Source organism: Ailuropoda melanoleuca, chromosome 2 (assembly GCF_002007445.2).
Source record: "Ailuropoda melanoleuca isolate Jingjing chromosome 2, ASM200744v2, whole genome shotgun sequence".
Lineage (NCBI taxonomy): Eukaryota > Metazoa > Chordata > Mammalia > Carnivora > Ursidae > Ailuropoda > Ailuropoda melanoleuca.
This window is the reverse complement of record NC_048219.1, coordinates 199,489,063-199,503,973: the sequence shown is the minus strand read 5'-3', so window position 1 is coordinate 199,503,973 and position 14,911 is coordinate 199,489,063. Positions and strand designations below refer to the sequence as shown.

Below are 14,911 nucleotides of genomic sequence, written 5' to 3'. Positions count from 1 at the left end.
GGAAGAGAGACAGACGCCGGTCAGCAGAAGGCCGCCACAGCCCTGGCTCCAGTCCAGCCCTCAGGTCACATGAAGGCTGACACTCGGAGCCACCTCCCCCACCATTCCACTGACAACGGCCCCTCCCCGCCCCTCCCCGCCTGCACAGGCGCCAGCCGACTGCGGGGCGCGAGCCCCCCCTCCCACTGCGGGGCAGTCCTGCCGCCCTCACGGGCAGCTCTTAGGTGGAGATTTCCCAAGCCTCCATCATACACCTGCTCACCTGTGCCAGAGCCCAGGCCAACCTCGCCCAGCCCGCCATCCCCCAGAGGTGAGGACAGCAAGGCCGTTCAGGAAGGAGGAAACTGAGGCCAGGGGTGGGGTGACTAACTGACCTGGAGCCACACACTGTCCAGGGAGCGGCTTCAAGGCGCGCCTGCCCCTGGCCTGTCTGTTCTGAATGGCCATGCGAGGCCACCAGGACGTTGTCTACGTGAAAAAGCTGAGGCCCGTGAGTGGCACGACCTTCCCCAGACCACGGAGCTGCTGGGGAGCAGAACTGTGACGCAGCCCGCTGGTGGGAAGAGGCCCCGAAGGACAGCGCGGGGAAGCATGCCCGCCAAAGCCCGGCCGTGGGCTTCCTTCGCGTATAAGGAGAGTTCACAAGTCGGCAAGAACAAAGAGAAACCAGATGAAACGGGTGCTTCACAGAAGAGCAACTACAAATGCATCAAACATCTGAAAAATGTAAAATGTCTGCCCCACAAATAACCAGAGAAACCAGGACAGAGATTGCAATCTGTCAGATCAGAGCTGCACATGTCAGTGTGGGCTGCCCCTCAGGGGCCACGGGGACAAACAGCCGGAGGGCGCCTGCAGGCTCCGGGCAAGGCCACGGCGTGCACGACCCGCACACGCCGCCTCGGTCCTGGCAGGACGGGAGCCTGCGGAGGCGGTGGCAGACGGCACACCTGCGCGCAGCGGCCAGGGCACGCTGTTCCAGAAGGCTCCATCAGCACCATACACCCTGGCTCTTGAATGTTCATGGCGGCCCCGCTCACCGTCGCCAAAAGGTGGAAGCGACCAAACACCCATCAACGGAGGACGGCAAAGCAAAGGGCCGTGCATCCCTACCATGGAAAGGGCTGGAGCCCTGACACCTGCCACGGCAGGGGGGGTGGGGAGGCTTGGAAACACCATGCTCAGTGGAAGCAGCAGACCCGAAAGGCCACATATGCCGTGTGGGTCCATCTACGTGAACCGTCCAGACGGTTAAATCCAGGGAGACAGAAAGGGGGCAGGGGTTGCCGGGCGCCGGGGGAGGGGTGCAGAGTGAGGGCCGAGTGGGCTCTGGGTGTCCTTGCGTGGCGATGAGAAACGGGGGGGGTGGGGAGGACGGATCACAGCTCTGTCAGTGCACCCGATCACGTTCCTGCCTAAAACCCTTCCGTTACTGTTACTTTCCATCTCTTTCAAAATAAATCCAAGTTGCGGAGCCCCCGCCCGGCTGGCTGTCGGTGGAGCTGTGACCGCTGACCTCGGAAGTGTGAGTTCGAGCCCCACGTTGGGTTAGAGCTCACTTAAGAAAAAAATCCAGGTCTGAAATCTCACCTGAGCCCCTGGCCCCCCGAGGCCCCAGTCCCGCCACCCAGGTCCTGCGCTCGCTATCCCCACGGCCACGGGCCGGGCCATCAGGGCCCCAGGTCGTGGTGACAGTGGTCTCGCACCGAGCTCCTCAAGGTGAGCACCCGTCCTGCGCCGCCGCCGGAGGGAGGCCGCACGGCCACGGGAGAGCGCAGCAGCACGCGAAGGTCTGGAAGGCGCCGGCACGCGTGCTCTCCAGGGGGCGGGGTCTTGGGGTCTGGGTGTTTTATTTCTCACAGAGATATTCTCTCGTTACCATAAATTGGTAATAAATTACCGTAAATTACGGTGGCATTTCGTGTGTTCCCAGCTCTGGCTCAGCCCCCACCGCTAGCCCGGCAACCACTCATGTCCCTCTTCTAGGTGTTGGGTCCGGCTCCTTGCACGGGGCACAGTGTCCGCAAGGCCCAGCCGCGTGGTCGCGGGCGTCAGCATTTCCGTCCTCCTATGGCGGCGGGAGGGTCCGCCGTGTGAAGACACCACATCTTGCTCCTCCGTTCATCGGGTGACATCGGGTGACGGACGCCTGGGTTGTCTGCACGTCGCGGCTGTTCTTTGGGACGCGCTCTGAACATTGGCGTAGCAGTCTGCGTGCCCCGAGAGCTCACTTCTCACGGCAGAGTCCGGGGGTGGGAGCTCCATCCGAGTCCAGCCGTGTTCCCGGCAGCCGTGCCACACGGGGGTCGGACGTTCACGTCCTCACCCGCGCTCGTGCTCATCTGGCTGATTCCCGCCACGCTGGGGGGTCCGCGTTGGTTCTCATGTGCGTCACCCTCGTGGGCTTCTGGCCAGCTGCACATCTTTCTTGGAGAAACGTCTATTCTGATCCTTTGCTCATTTTTAGTATTGGTTTCTAAGAGTTGTTTATCTTTTGCATTTTCTGATCTTTCTGTGGTAAAATATTTTGCTCTTGTAATAAGAAGAAAAAAACAAAACTCCTGCCAACTTTTAATCAGGGAGGGAAAAATCAGGGTTTCCCCTGAAGGGAGCTGAGCAGCCAAAGGGCCAACGCTGCCAGGAGCAGCGCTGGTGGCCACTGCCTCCGACGGGAGCCCCGCCGCTCCGAGACGCCTCCGCAGACCCCTGCCCTGTGGTCCTCAAGCTGCCCCCGTCACCAGCCAGAGCCCTGACTCAGGCACTGCCCGCACTGCCCGCACCCCAGGGGGGGCTGCCAGGAGGAAGAGGGCGCGCAAGGTGCCGCGTGAGGGTCAGTGTGTGCCAGGCCAGGCCACCTGGGAGGGGCCGCGGGAAGACCGGGACCAAGGCTGGCGAGTGCCTTACGGCTGGGGCTGACCCTGTAGAGAAAGGGGAGTGGACGAGGGGCAAAGGGGAGGCCCGGCAGCAAACGGGAGGGTGGGCGCGGCAGCCACAGCTGGCGAGGGGCACGAAAGCCAGGTCGCAGCAGAGCGGGCGGATCTGCAAACCCACGCTCCACGGAGCCCACTTCTGCTCCCTTTTCAGGTGGCTCTAGGTTCAGAGATGTTAAGAAACCAGCTGCAGGTCACACAGCCAATGAGGGAGCAGCTGCCCCAGAGCCCCACAGGGGTGGGCGCAGTTGTGAAGGCTGCCAGAAGAAAGGGGCGGGAGCCGGCCCTGCGGGTGCTGAGTGGCTAGGGGCACTTGAACGTGAAGGGGTATATTCTGCCCCGTCTCAAATGAAAATCACGAGACTTTAACTGAACTCCACAGGTGGATCGAGCTGCTGGTGGCCTGTGTCCATCAATCCCACCCCTCCCCCGTCCCAAGGCCTTCCCTCGTCCTCCCAGAGCCTTTCTGAACCTCTCGGGCCTGTACCGCACTGAGCAAGGCCAGGCAGATGGAATGGGTCCTCTGTGTTGGGCCCCCTGTCCTCTGTCTCCTGCCCACATACCAGCCACCACCCGGGGACCTAGCGGGGCCTCCCAGCTCAGTCCCAACCACCAGCAGGCCAGAGCTGCATTCTCAGAGATAAGCCTTCCTTTTAAAGCCAGACCTCCGCTCGGCACTCGGCTCGTAAACCAGCCGCCCAACAGCCCCGAGACAGACGCAGGGCGGCCACCCACGCACAGCCCGACACAGGAGCCCGAGCAGGGCTGAAGGTGGTCACCAGCCTCCAAGGACGCTGCACCCCACAGCCTTCCTGGGCCCCGCCTGCTGCCTCCTCGAGGCGCCTTCCCAGGTCACCCTCATGGTTCCCCCGAGGACCCAGGTCAGGACTGTTAGAGCACTCTGAAGGAAGCTGGCCCTCCCACCAGCCCACCCAGGCACCCCTGTCACGATGTCCTAGCCTTGCTGACTTCTGCCTGGGGGGTCAGTGCTGACTGGTGGCGGCCCTAGAGAAGGCCGGCTTCTACAGAGGGTCGTCCCATGTCCCCACTGTATCCACCAGGAGTCGGTGGGGCCTCCTCGGGGACACTAGAGGTCAACATGTAGTCACCCCAGAAGGGTGCGGTCAGTGCGGCTAGACATGAGCTGGGCCAGGGGTCCACCTCTGATGGGGTGAGACAGCCCCTCTACTCCATCTCCTTTCCCCTACAGTGGGGGCAGGTGTTCCCCTGCAGAGTGTGGGCTACATCTGTAGGGGCTGGGCACCGTGGCTCCCTCTGGTGCCCCCAACCCTAACTCTGCCGCTGTCCCAATCATCCTACGGACAAGGAAACCAAGGCCAAGGTCACTCAGCTGGTCAGCAACAGACCCAGAACCGCCTCCCGGGGGGGGGGGGGTGAGGCCTCCCTGCTGCCTGGGGCCCTTCCAGAAAGCACCAGAGGGAGGGTGGCCCTCCCCACTTGGCTCATAACCACTCACCCCCCTCTCCAGCTGGGGCACAGCATCTGGGACTGCCCGGCCTGCGGCCCCAAGCTTTCCCTCCCTGAGGGCTGGGACTGGCTGTCCCAGTCAGCACCTCGAGGTGCTGGGAAACAGCGGGGTTTGCTGATGGAGAAGGTGCTGAGTGGGGCCGGGGCTCTGGTGGCTTAGATGGCAGAACACAGGGACAGACTCACAGAGCGCAGGTACGAGGACACGACATGAGGTCACAGGTGGGGAGATGAGGTCTATGGAGGTCTACGGACAACAGAGAGCCCAGCAGGGTTCCAAGGAGGGGCCCTGGGGACAGAAGAAGGTTTAGGGGGGAGTCCTGTAGCCTCCTGTGAGTCTGGAGGTGGGCGTCCAGACAGGAAGCAGCAGGAGCTGGACCTGGGGTGTGGGCACAGAGAGAACGCGGCAGGACACGTGTCACCTGCTGCTAGGACACAGATGGGTACCAGGAGGTTCCCAGGTGAGTGTGGGCAGGCCAGGTGAGACAGGTGTGTTGCGATGCCCTGGAGACTCCCCAGCAAGCCACTGGACCCGGGCTCATGCCCTCATGGAGCCTCCCCCACGACGTGCCTCTGACCAACAGAATTCGACAGGGCGACACTATAACTTCCGAGGTTACATCACAAGAGCCTGGCAATGCCCACCCAGGCCATTTGTGACCCTCCCTTTGGGACCTGGTGCCGCACCGTGAGAGGCACATTCCTCAGGCCCCGGGCCATGTGCAGGACACACTGGGGACAGCCTGGCCACCCTCCAGCCAACGGCCAGCACCAACGGGCAGCCCAGAACGTGCAGTCCACTGCACCCCAGCTAATGCCGGTCAGAACTACGCGAGAGGCCTGGGGCCAAGTGCCCACCCGGCCCACTGTCCTCAGAACCCGGGGATGCACCACACATCACCGTTTGAGTCAAGCTGCTCCCTCTGAGCAGCAGGAAGGTGGCTCCGGGACCTACGTCCTGCAAGCTCCCAGGGCCAAAGGCCCTGCTCTGGCCCACAGACCCCGGCCCACACCAGCACTGTGGGCGCCCTGGGGTGGGTGCCCAGGCCTACCTCCAGAGAAGATCTGAGACGCCACAGCCAGGAAGGCGTCGGTCACCACGGTTTCAGACTGCAGGGAGATGTTCAGCTGGCGAGCCACGTTGCGGTAGACGCTGGGCCGGATCAGCTCCAGCTCGTCCCCTAGGTGGTCACACAGTGGGGTCAGAGGTGGTTGTGCCTGCCTGACCCCAGCCCCACTGTCACGCAGGCCCGGGACCAGCCCAGTGCTCATGGCTCATGGCCACAACTGGTACTGCACAGGCCTGACGGCTGACCCCCACTCAGCCTGTCAAATTCCCACCCTCACTTGACCCCACCATGGCCCCTGGGGACAAGAAGCCAAGGAGGTGCCGTGGGCACCCCCAGACCTGCCTCTGCGGCCGCCCCTTCCGACTAGCTATCCACCCCCCACCCCCATCCAGGGCCAAGCTGGCTGGGCCGGTGGGGCGGGAATCCCAAGGAGGAACAGGGGCCGTGCCTGACGGGTGACTCACGGCCCACAGTGAGCTGCCCGGGCGGCAGGCAGACTGGGCAGGCAGCCAGAGCCCCGCACGGGCAGAGGCGATGCCAGCAACCCCACACAGGTGGGGCCCCCGCTGCTGCCTCAGAGGGGCGTCCTCCCTCAGGCCCCGGCATGGCTCTGTGAACCAAGCAGCTAAGCCATCGCCCGGGGCCACCAGCACCGCCCAGGCTCAAACCTGGGTTCCCGGTGCCAAGTGGGTGTGTCTGGATGGGCGGCCACACTCAGGAGAGGAAATGCCCTCTCGCTGGCCCGCCCGCTGCCCGCGCTTGCTGCAGCGCCCCTGGCAGTGATGTGCTGGGAATTCCACACAGCCCTCAGACTGGGTGTCCCCCAGCCCGGTCACTTATGCAGCCAAAGCAAACAGGGAAATGCTGCGGACAGGACAGCCCGGGCCCATAAGGGCCTCCGCGTCACCCCTGGGGCCAGCTGCACTCCATCCAATTAACTGAGATCGGGATGCAGAGGCTGGAGGGCGGTGGGGGGCCGGGGGCAGATGGCATGGAAATTCCCAGGAAGGGCCTGGCCCTTCCCACACACAGACCTCGGGGCTGCTGGGGACTGGGCCCGAGACACTGACCCTGGGGACGCGACCCAGGCCTCTTCCTGTGTGCTGCTGCACCAGGAGCTAGGGGTCTGTGCTGGGGGGGCCGGGAGACAGCACCCGCCATGAAGAGGCTCGAGCAGAGCAGCTCCAAGAGCAGAATGCAGCGAAAAGGCATAAACGAGAGCGTCCTGGGGGTCCGAGTCAGCTCCCTCCTTAGCCATCTGCCAGGGCTGAGTCCCAGGGACTAGACTGAGCCTGACGCGGGGGAAGGCCCTCGAAGGCCCTGCTCCTGAGAAGGCCAGTGCTGGTCACCTGGCCAGTCCCTGCTCCCCAAGACCAGGCCGGAAGCGTCGGGACTCTCAGGGTGGGACACAGGGGACTGAGGGCACAGAAACCAGGCTGGTCAGAATGCAGAGCCCGAAACAAGGCTTTTCAGACAAGTGTAAACAATAGGGGCTCTGGGCCCAGGGCAGAGGCAGCCCCCAGCTCCTGCTCACAGACAAGGAAACAGACTGGGAGGCTGGGGGCAGAGTCGCAGAGCAAGCCAGGACAGAGCAAGACCTCCTTCTACCTACCCCAAGGGTCGGGGGGGCTCTTGGGAGACCAAAGAACCGTGTTCTCCAGGGCCCTCTAGAATGTCCCCCGGTGCCATCCCCACAGCCCAGCTGAAGAAACGGCCATCAGTGACTGACCTCATGGGAGTCCAGGTCCTCTGCCTGATTCCCCAAAGCCCACTGGTTCTCCACACAGAGAAACCTCTCCCCTCCCCTGAGGCCTAGGCGGGCTACCATGCACCCTGGCAATCTTCTGCCCTCATGGACTGTGTGTGCCTGCCCGCCCCCGGCCCCACTCCTGGGCAGCTGGGTCTACACAGCCCTGCTCTCAGGGTCCACACAAAAAAGGGACCAGCAGAAACTGGTGTCAGCCTGAGAAGAGGCAGGGGGTCCCCCTTCACAGAGCACCCCCTCCAACCCTGGATCCTGGGCCAGCCTGTCCCCACACTCTGTGCGGAGAGCCACCCCATCAGGGCTCCATCCTTGCTTGCCATGTACCCACTCCCAACAAATAGTCGAGAGTGAAGAAAACTGAATCGGCTGGGCTGGCCCCACCGCTCTGAGGTCTAGACCCGGAAGAAGATGGAAACAGTTACTGTGCTGTGTGCGGACCACACTCCAACCAAGTACCCCCAGGTGTCTGAGCATGACCAGCTGGCCAGGTGGGATTTGGGCTGCGCAGACCCATGTGGCTTTGCCCCTCCTGGGGCACCAAATTTCCAGAGAGAACTCTACCAGCCTCCCCATCAAGAGGAAAGAGCAGTGGGATTTCAGGCAGGAGCCGCAAAGACCTACTTTCCAAAACAAACACCAGGACACGTGGTCCCACAAAGGATTTCTTTGCCCAGCTCAGTACAAGGGTCACTCTGGAAGTTTAGCCACCAAGACAGTACTCTTCCCGGAGCTTTCCAGTCTTTACGGCCAGAATGTCTGAAATCTAGGCTGAGCAGGCATATTGGGAAGCTCTGTGCGGGTGGGCAGGCGAGCCTGAGGGTAAGGAAGGGAGTGTGGGTACGTCTACCTTGCGCGAGGCTATCCCCAACACCCCTGCCAGCCCCCTCTCTGCCCGCAAAGGAAACTGAGGCCCCGCAGCGGAGGGCGCCTCCGAGGGGCCCGCCCGCCAGGCCCGCACTCACCCAGGCGCAGCAGCACGGCGCACACCTCCGCCAGGCGGCCTCCGGGGACAGGCGCGGCGCGCTCCGGCGCGCTCCAGGCGAGGCCGGCGCGCAGCAGCCGCGCGTGCACGAACTCCCGGCCGAGCGCCTTGGCCTGGGCCACCAGCTCCTTGTCGGTGGGCGAGCGGTCAAAGGCGTCCATGATCTCCGCCGCGAAGACCGAGGAGCGCCGCAGCACCTCCATGGCGGGGACGCGGGCCAGGGGCGCGGCACCTGCGGGGAGACAAGCTCAGCGCCCTGGCCTGGCTGGCGGCGGGGAGCCAGACCCCGGAGGAGGTCGCCCCGCGGGGAGGGCGCCGCGGAGCGCGGGGAAGGGGCGCGCGGGGCGGAAGGGTTGTTTCTTATTCCTCATCTCCGGGGACACAATTCGATAAGTCCATTAGTTACAATGTTGGTTAAAAATATGGGAAATGCTTTTTATCTGAATGAGAGACTATTTATCATGTGTTAGTTATCCTGAATTTTTATCATGGATGTGTGTTGAATATTAGCAAACACTTCTCCATCTCCCAAGATCAAAACAATTCTTTCCCCCTGTGTGTGTGATAACTTACAATGTTTGGCTTTTCCAATGTTAAAATCAACTTACATTCCCATAATAAAAATAATTTATTCTGGGTGCCTGGGTGGCTCGGTCTGTTAAGTGTCTGCCCTTGGCTCAGGTCATGCATGATCTCTGGGTCTTGGGATCGAGTCCCGAATCGGGCTCCCTGCTCAGTGGGGACCCTGCTTCTCCCTGGCCCTCTGCTGCTCCCCCCCCCACTCATGCTCGCTCTCTCTCAAATAAATAAATAAAATCTTAAAAAAATAATTTATTCATGATGAATTCAAGTTGGATCCAACTGCACCAAACAAATTCCTCACACTTCTAACTACCTCATCCGCGTATTGACACTTCGCACAATGAATTCTACGTTTATGCATGTTTTTGCATTTATTGTGCGCTTTAATGAAAATTATGCACATCCATGATGTAAAGAATTTAATAGCTTCATGAGGTTTTGGATGAAAGCCTCCGGCCCAGGGCCCCTCTCAGAAGCACCGCCTCCAGCCCGTGGTTCCTTCAACGCGGGGCTCTGAGCCGCCCCGCTTCCTCCTGCCCTGCACATGCGCACTGGTTCGCCACCTTGGAAGGGGAGGAAGCAACCTCCGACCCCCCACCTACTTCCGGGCTGCTCCGCCTTCTCGTCCATATCCTCCGCGCCATCTCTGGTCTTTGGTTCTGGTTTCTGGAAGGGTTCCTTAATTTTGTCCTCCTGGCTTTCTATCCTGAAGCTTCTTTCTCATCCTTTGTTGCCTAAGCAAAGTTTCCTGTTCTCTGTTTTATGGACACAGGATCTTACCTTCCTGAGGGTCATAATTTTAAGGGATTTGGGGGGCGGGTGGCATTCCCATGCTTCTAGTTCTGCCCCCTCCCCCTGGGCACCTCTCCTTCTGATTCGGCCCCTCCCTTTTGGGAGCAAAGTGCTCCTTGACTGTCCTTCCAAGTGGCCAGGCAGGCCCAGCAGCTCCTTATGGGGCATCTGGATGAGGTCTGGTGACTGGCCTACCTCTTTCTTGGGAACCCCAAGTGGAGGTCCTTCTCCTGGGCGGTCTGACTTCTCCTGAGACAGTTCCTCAGGTCTCTTGCTTGGGGTGAGGGTGGGGGTCCCTGTCTGTCTGGCAGCATCCTGGAGCAGAGTGCAGGAAGGGGGACCGGTGTCCGCATGTTGGGAGCCATCTCTCCTTGACACCCTCTCCCGGCCTCACTGTCCCTGACGTTCCCACAGCTGGAACCTCTCAGACCCAGTTTCTCTGGAGAATGGGGTCTGATCTTGTTTTGTCCTGGGGGCAGGAGGCTTGGGAAAGGCTGCCCAGCCTGGCTGTGGGGGGTGGGGAAGGGGTGTGGGGGTCCGGCCCTGCTGCTCATCCCTGGCAGGGCCTGGGCTGTGACACTCAGACACTGTCGGAGCTGGTGGCGAGCTGGTGGCAAGTCCATCGCTGTCACTGTCCCTGCCTGTGGGGGGGCGCGGGGGGTACTCGCCCCGACCCCTGAGGTCTGGCCAGGCCCAGTTCACGTGAGCAGGGTGACGAGGCCACAGCGGAGCAGAAGCTTGACGAGCCGGAGCGTGTTTCCGCCTCCTCACGCTCCCGTTGGCCACGGTACAGGTGTGTCTGCGGAAGCTGAACGAGGCAGGAACAGGACCGTAGTGGGGCGTGTGGGCCGAGCTGCGGCGGGAAGCTGGGCGGGGGCACGTGGTGTCTGCCCAGAAGGACACCTTGGCTGCCGAGCCGCTGTGACTGCGGGCTGCCCGTTCCGCGGCCTCCCCCCACCCCCCGGGGCTGACGGCTCCACTTCCTGTCACCGACTGTCCGGCTGGTCTCCAGTGCCCCGGGGGAGACCTCTGCTCTCTCCTCTGCTGCTGCCTCCTTCGCACTTTCCTTTGTCTTTGAGCCCTTTCCCTGGTTTCACAAATCCCTCCGGTCATTTTAGAAGGGGCGTGGGGAGGAGCCATGGCCAGGAGCCCTTTTAAATGGGGCTTGTGGGTTTCCAGCTTTCCAGCTCATGTCTCTTATTTATTTTTCAAGAATTTTTTATTTATTCATTTGAGACAGACATACAGAGGGAGATACAGAGAGACAGAGCAAAGGAGCAGTGGGGAGAAGCAGGGGGAGAGGCAGAGGGAGAGGGAGGAGCAGACGCCCCGCTGAGCAGGGAGCCGGACGCGGGACTCGATCTCAGGCCCCTGAGATTGTGACCTGAGCCGAAGGCGGACGCTCAACCGACTGAGCCACCCCCACCCGGGCGCGCCGCTCGTGCGCCGCTCGTGTCCCTTCAGGGCACGCTCCCGTGCCTTCCGCGCAGTCCTGCCGCTTGCAATCCTCGGCTCGGGTGTCTGTCGGGCCCTGCAGGCTGCTCCTTCCTTCCCAGCCGGCCTGTGGGGGCAAAGTCCAGAGCCTCGTGTGCGGAAGATGCTGGCAGCCCGACTCCGGTCTAGAGCTGGAAGACACGGCTCCCGGTCTTGCCACCTAGAGCCATCCCTCTTTGTTCCTTTCTCGCTGTAATCCTCCTCCCTGCTCCGTCCCTTTATCAATCTCCTGGGGCTCCCAACAGAGCACCGAAAACCAGGTGGCACAGGACCTTCATAGCTCCGGAGGCCAGAAGTCCCAAACTGCAGGTGTGGGCAGAGCTGGCCTCCCTGTGGCCCTCAGGGAGGGTCTGTGCCTGCCTCTCTCCTTGCGGTGTTGCTTGCCAGCTCTCCTGCCGTCCCCTGGCTGGCAGCTGTGTCTGCAAGGTCTACGCAACCCACCTGCGACCTTCCTTTCCCCTGTGTGTCGTGTCTACATCTCCCCGTACAGGCACACCTCCTCCAGCACGACCTCAGCCTACCCTATGACCTCTGCAAAGACCCCTGCCCACATGGGGTCCCATTTACAGGTACGGGGGTAGGACTCAACATAACTTTCTGAGTGACGCCATCCAGCCTTCTCAGGTTTTAAGACTTGTCTTTATCTTTACAATTCTAAAATTTACTACAGTGTGTCAGGTCAAGACTTCATTTCCCCTTCTAACATGAAAACCCGCATTTCTCTTCAATTTTGGGGAAATTTTCCCCAGTGTGTGTGTCTCTGCATACGTGTGTAGTCTGTGTGTGTCTGAGTGTGTCTGAGTGTGTGTCTGTGTGTGACTGTGTCTGAGTGTGTGTCTGAGTGTGTGTGACTGTGTGTCTGAGTGTGTGTGATTGTGTCTGTGTGTGACTGTGTGTGTCTGAGTGTGTCTGTGTGTGACTGTATGTGTCTGAGTGTGACTGTGTGTCTGAGTGTGAGTCTGCGTGTCTGAGTGTGTGTGATTGTGTCTGTGTGACTGTATGTGTCTGAGTGTGACTGTGTGTGCATGTGCATCTCTGTGTGTGTCTGAGTGTGTGTACATCTTCCTCGCTTGGTGTGCTAGCTGAGTAGCAAGTCCCAAAGACATCCTTGGCCTAATCCCTGTGCATTGCTAGCTCACGTGGCAAAAGTGGCTTTGCAGGTGGGATTGGATGGAAGACCTTGAGGTGGGGAGGTCACCCTGCATTGTGTAGGTGGCCCAGAGTCATCACAAGGGTGCCTGTGACAGGGAGGAAGGAGGGTCGGCCCAAAGAGGAGATACATCACAGCGTCTGGGAGAAGCGGGGTCAGAGAGATGCTGGCTTTGCAGGGGAGGGGGAGGGGAGGGGGCGGGAGCCAAGGGATGCAGGTTCCTTCTAGAAGCTGGAAAAAGCAAGGAACTTCCAGAAGGAAAGAGCGCTGACAACACCTCGACTTTAGCCCAGTGAGACCCATGCAGACTGTTGCCTCCAGAGCCATGAAATAAATATGTGTTGTTTGAAGCCGTTCGGTTTGAGGCCTGTTGTCAGAGCAGCCCCAGGAAGGGCATGGGCTCGGCTGCGGGCTCACTTGTGCGTTGGCCCCATTAGAGCCTGCTTGGAAAGCACGGGGAAAGCCTGGTGCCTGCAACACTGGGGAGCCCATCTACTGCCCCACCCCGGGGGATCCTAGTCTTAGAGTCAGACATAGGCATTGTTAAAGCCTGGAAAGTGTAGAAAAAATTAAGAATTTGTATAAAAGATTCATAATCTGGCTCACAGACAACGCTTATAAATGTTTGATACATTTCTGTCCAACCACAGGGGGAGGAAAAGGGAAGGAGAGAGGGAACGGGGAATGAGGGAGGAAGGAAGGGGAGGTGGGCTCTTGAGAGGAGCCTTGTAGGAATTTCCCCACTTGCTCTGTGGCTGGTGAGCACTTTCCCAAGTCATTACAATGTCTTATCAACCACCGTTCGCTGACTCTGCACCGTTCCCTGGGTATGTGGAAGGTTATTTAACTGCTGCTATCACTGGGTGTTTGAGGTGTCGGCACTTGTCCCCCTAATGAGCAAAATCGTGCCTATTTTCTTGGTGCTGATGCCTGGAGGGGGGGTTGCTGGGTCCGCAGGAGGGGGCGTTCTTACAGTTCTGCCTCTGGGTCGTGTTCTGGGGATAGCGCTGTCCCCCACGGAACCCCACTGCCAGGATCCGAACACCAAAACAGGGCCAAGGGGTCTGAGCTCGTCCAGTGGGCACAGGGCAAAGTGAGCCTGATGCCACCCAGTCCTCGTCGAGAGAGACGGTGCTGGCTGCCCGCCTCTGGGACGCTGGCGGGAGGCAGATGTTGGCCGCACATTGGGAAGCCCCTGGGCCCCAGGCTTCACCGCACTGGGTTTGAACGTCTCCAAAACTTAAATTCAGTCTTCGCAGGTGAAGATTTACTGTCTGTGGGGGCACAGAAGACCTTGACTCAGGCGATCTCCCCGAGGCTGCTGTTGTTGGGGGGGTCAGCTCCCCAGGGCCGGCCGGACCGCCCCCCGCCCCGCCACCCAGCAGCCCATGTGGGGCAGGGAGCAGGCGCCAGCAGGCCCAGGCAGCCACCCCAGCCACGTTCCTGAGATCTGGAGGCCTACTTGACTCATGGATATGTTGTTTTGAAATAATCCTCGTTGTTCTGAGATTTCAAAGTCATGGTCGGCAGCCACAGACAAGCCATTCTTCTGAGTACAAGAGTAAAACCTGGTCAGTGAAGTATACTTGGAAAATTAGAAAAGCAAATAAAAATAAAATTTAAGGTTCACATCACTGTGTATAGTTCAAAAGAGTATAAATATGGATACAAAATTAGGGTGTAGTTCTTAAACCCGGTTTTTCACTCAATAGCACCGTGAGTGTGTTTGCAGGGCCTCCCTGCATCTGCGGTTCCGTCCCTCGCCAGCCCCCCTCCAGCGGCTGGTCCTCAGCCGCAGCTCCGAAGACAGCGTGCTTGGGAAACGGCTGCCCTGGCTTCGGAACGGGCTTCCTCCCTGCCGAGCTGGGATGTGAGGCCTTCCTGGGGCGGCACTCAAAGCTGCCTCCGCTCAGAAGAGAGGCCTGGCGCCGCACTCCCCCTCCCAGTCCTAGGGACCCTCAGGGACAGTTTGTGTGCAGCTGGGGCTTTAGCCACAACCTGAAGAGGGCCCGGGTCTCCACTGCCTGGAGGAGAGTCGGTGGCCCGGAGAGGGGGCACCTGCCCTGCACTGTCAGTGGGGGCAGAGCAGGAGCAAAGGCCAGGGGGTTGGGTGGAGACCCCAGGGAGGCCACGGGGTCTGCTCACCACCCAGGTTCCATCCTGCACCCAGCCCGGTGGCCTTGTGACCTCCTCATGTGGGATGCCCTCCCTGCAGTCCCCTATCACCTGGACGTCCCAGGACACCCGTTATGGTCCGGTGACGCCTGCTGTCTGATGGCGGCCTCCCACCCACAATCCCAAGTGGTAAACGTTGTCCGTGGCTGGTAACACCCTGCCTTTCTCCATTCTCTTCAACCACTGGGTTTCAGGATCAAGGCTGATGTGTGCCCACTGTGTGACAAGGGAGCCCCTAGGGGCAGGCTCAGCCATCTGTACCCTCCCCTCCTTGCCGCCTGTGCAAGGCTGTCCCCACCCACTGCCCCACCCATGGTGGCCTTCACAGGCTCGCATCCCTGCCTGGTTGAAGGTCTGAGAGGCCTGCGGAGTCCCCTCTGGGACCTACTCCCAGGGGCAAGATAAAGTCCCCAAACTGCTCAACCCCTCCCACCCAGGGAGGCAATTCTGGTTCCACCCCCCCCCCCCCCCCCCCCCCCCCCC

The 14,911-nt window shown here is 60.7% G+C and overlaps 1 protein-coding gene across 3 annotated transcripts in view; it reads right to left on the bottom strand.

The window, feature by feature from the left end:
* The window catches only part of BOK (BCL2 family apoptosis regulator BOK), a 173,047-nt gene that overhangs the window by 2,897 nt on the left and 155,239 nt on the right, over positions 1-14,911 (bottom strand). The window contains exons 2-5 of one of the 3 annotated variants that reach the window (XM_034655592.1): positions 8,216-8,467; positions 5,471-5,599; positions 4,605-4,707; positions 22-4,246 (exon numbers count right to left, since the gene is read on the bottom strand). In XM_034655592.1, the coding sequence (XP_034511483.1) occupies positions 4,135-4,246; positions 4,605-4,707; positions 5,471-5,599; positions 8,216-8,438 (567 nt within the window). In that variant the 5' untranslated portion in view covers positions 8,439-8,467 and the 3' untranslated portion in view covers positions 22-4,134. Of the gene's footprint in view, positions 1-21; positions 4,247-4,604; positions 4,708-5,470; positions 5,600-8,215; positions 8,468-14,911 lie in introns of those variants that run through there. The other 2 variants (XM_034655590.1, XM_034655591.1) reach the window with 2 other exon arrangements.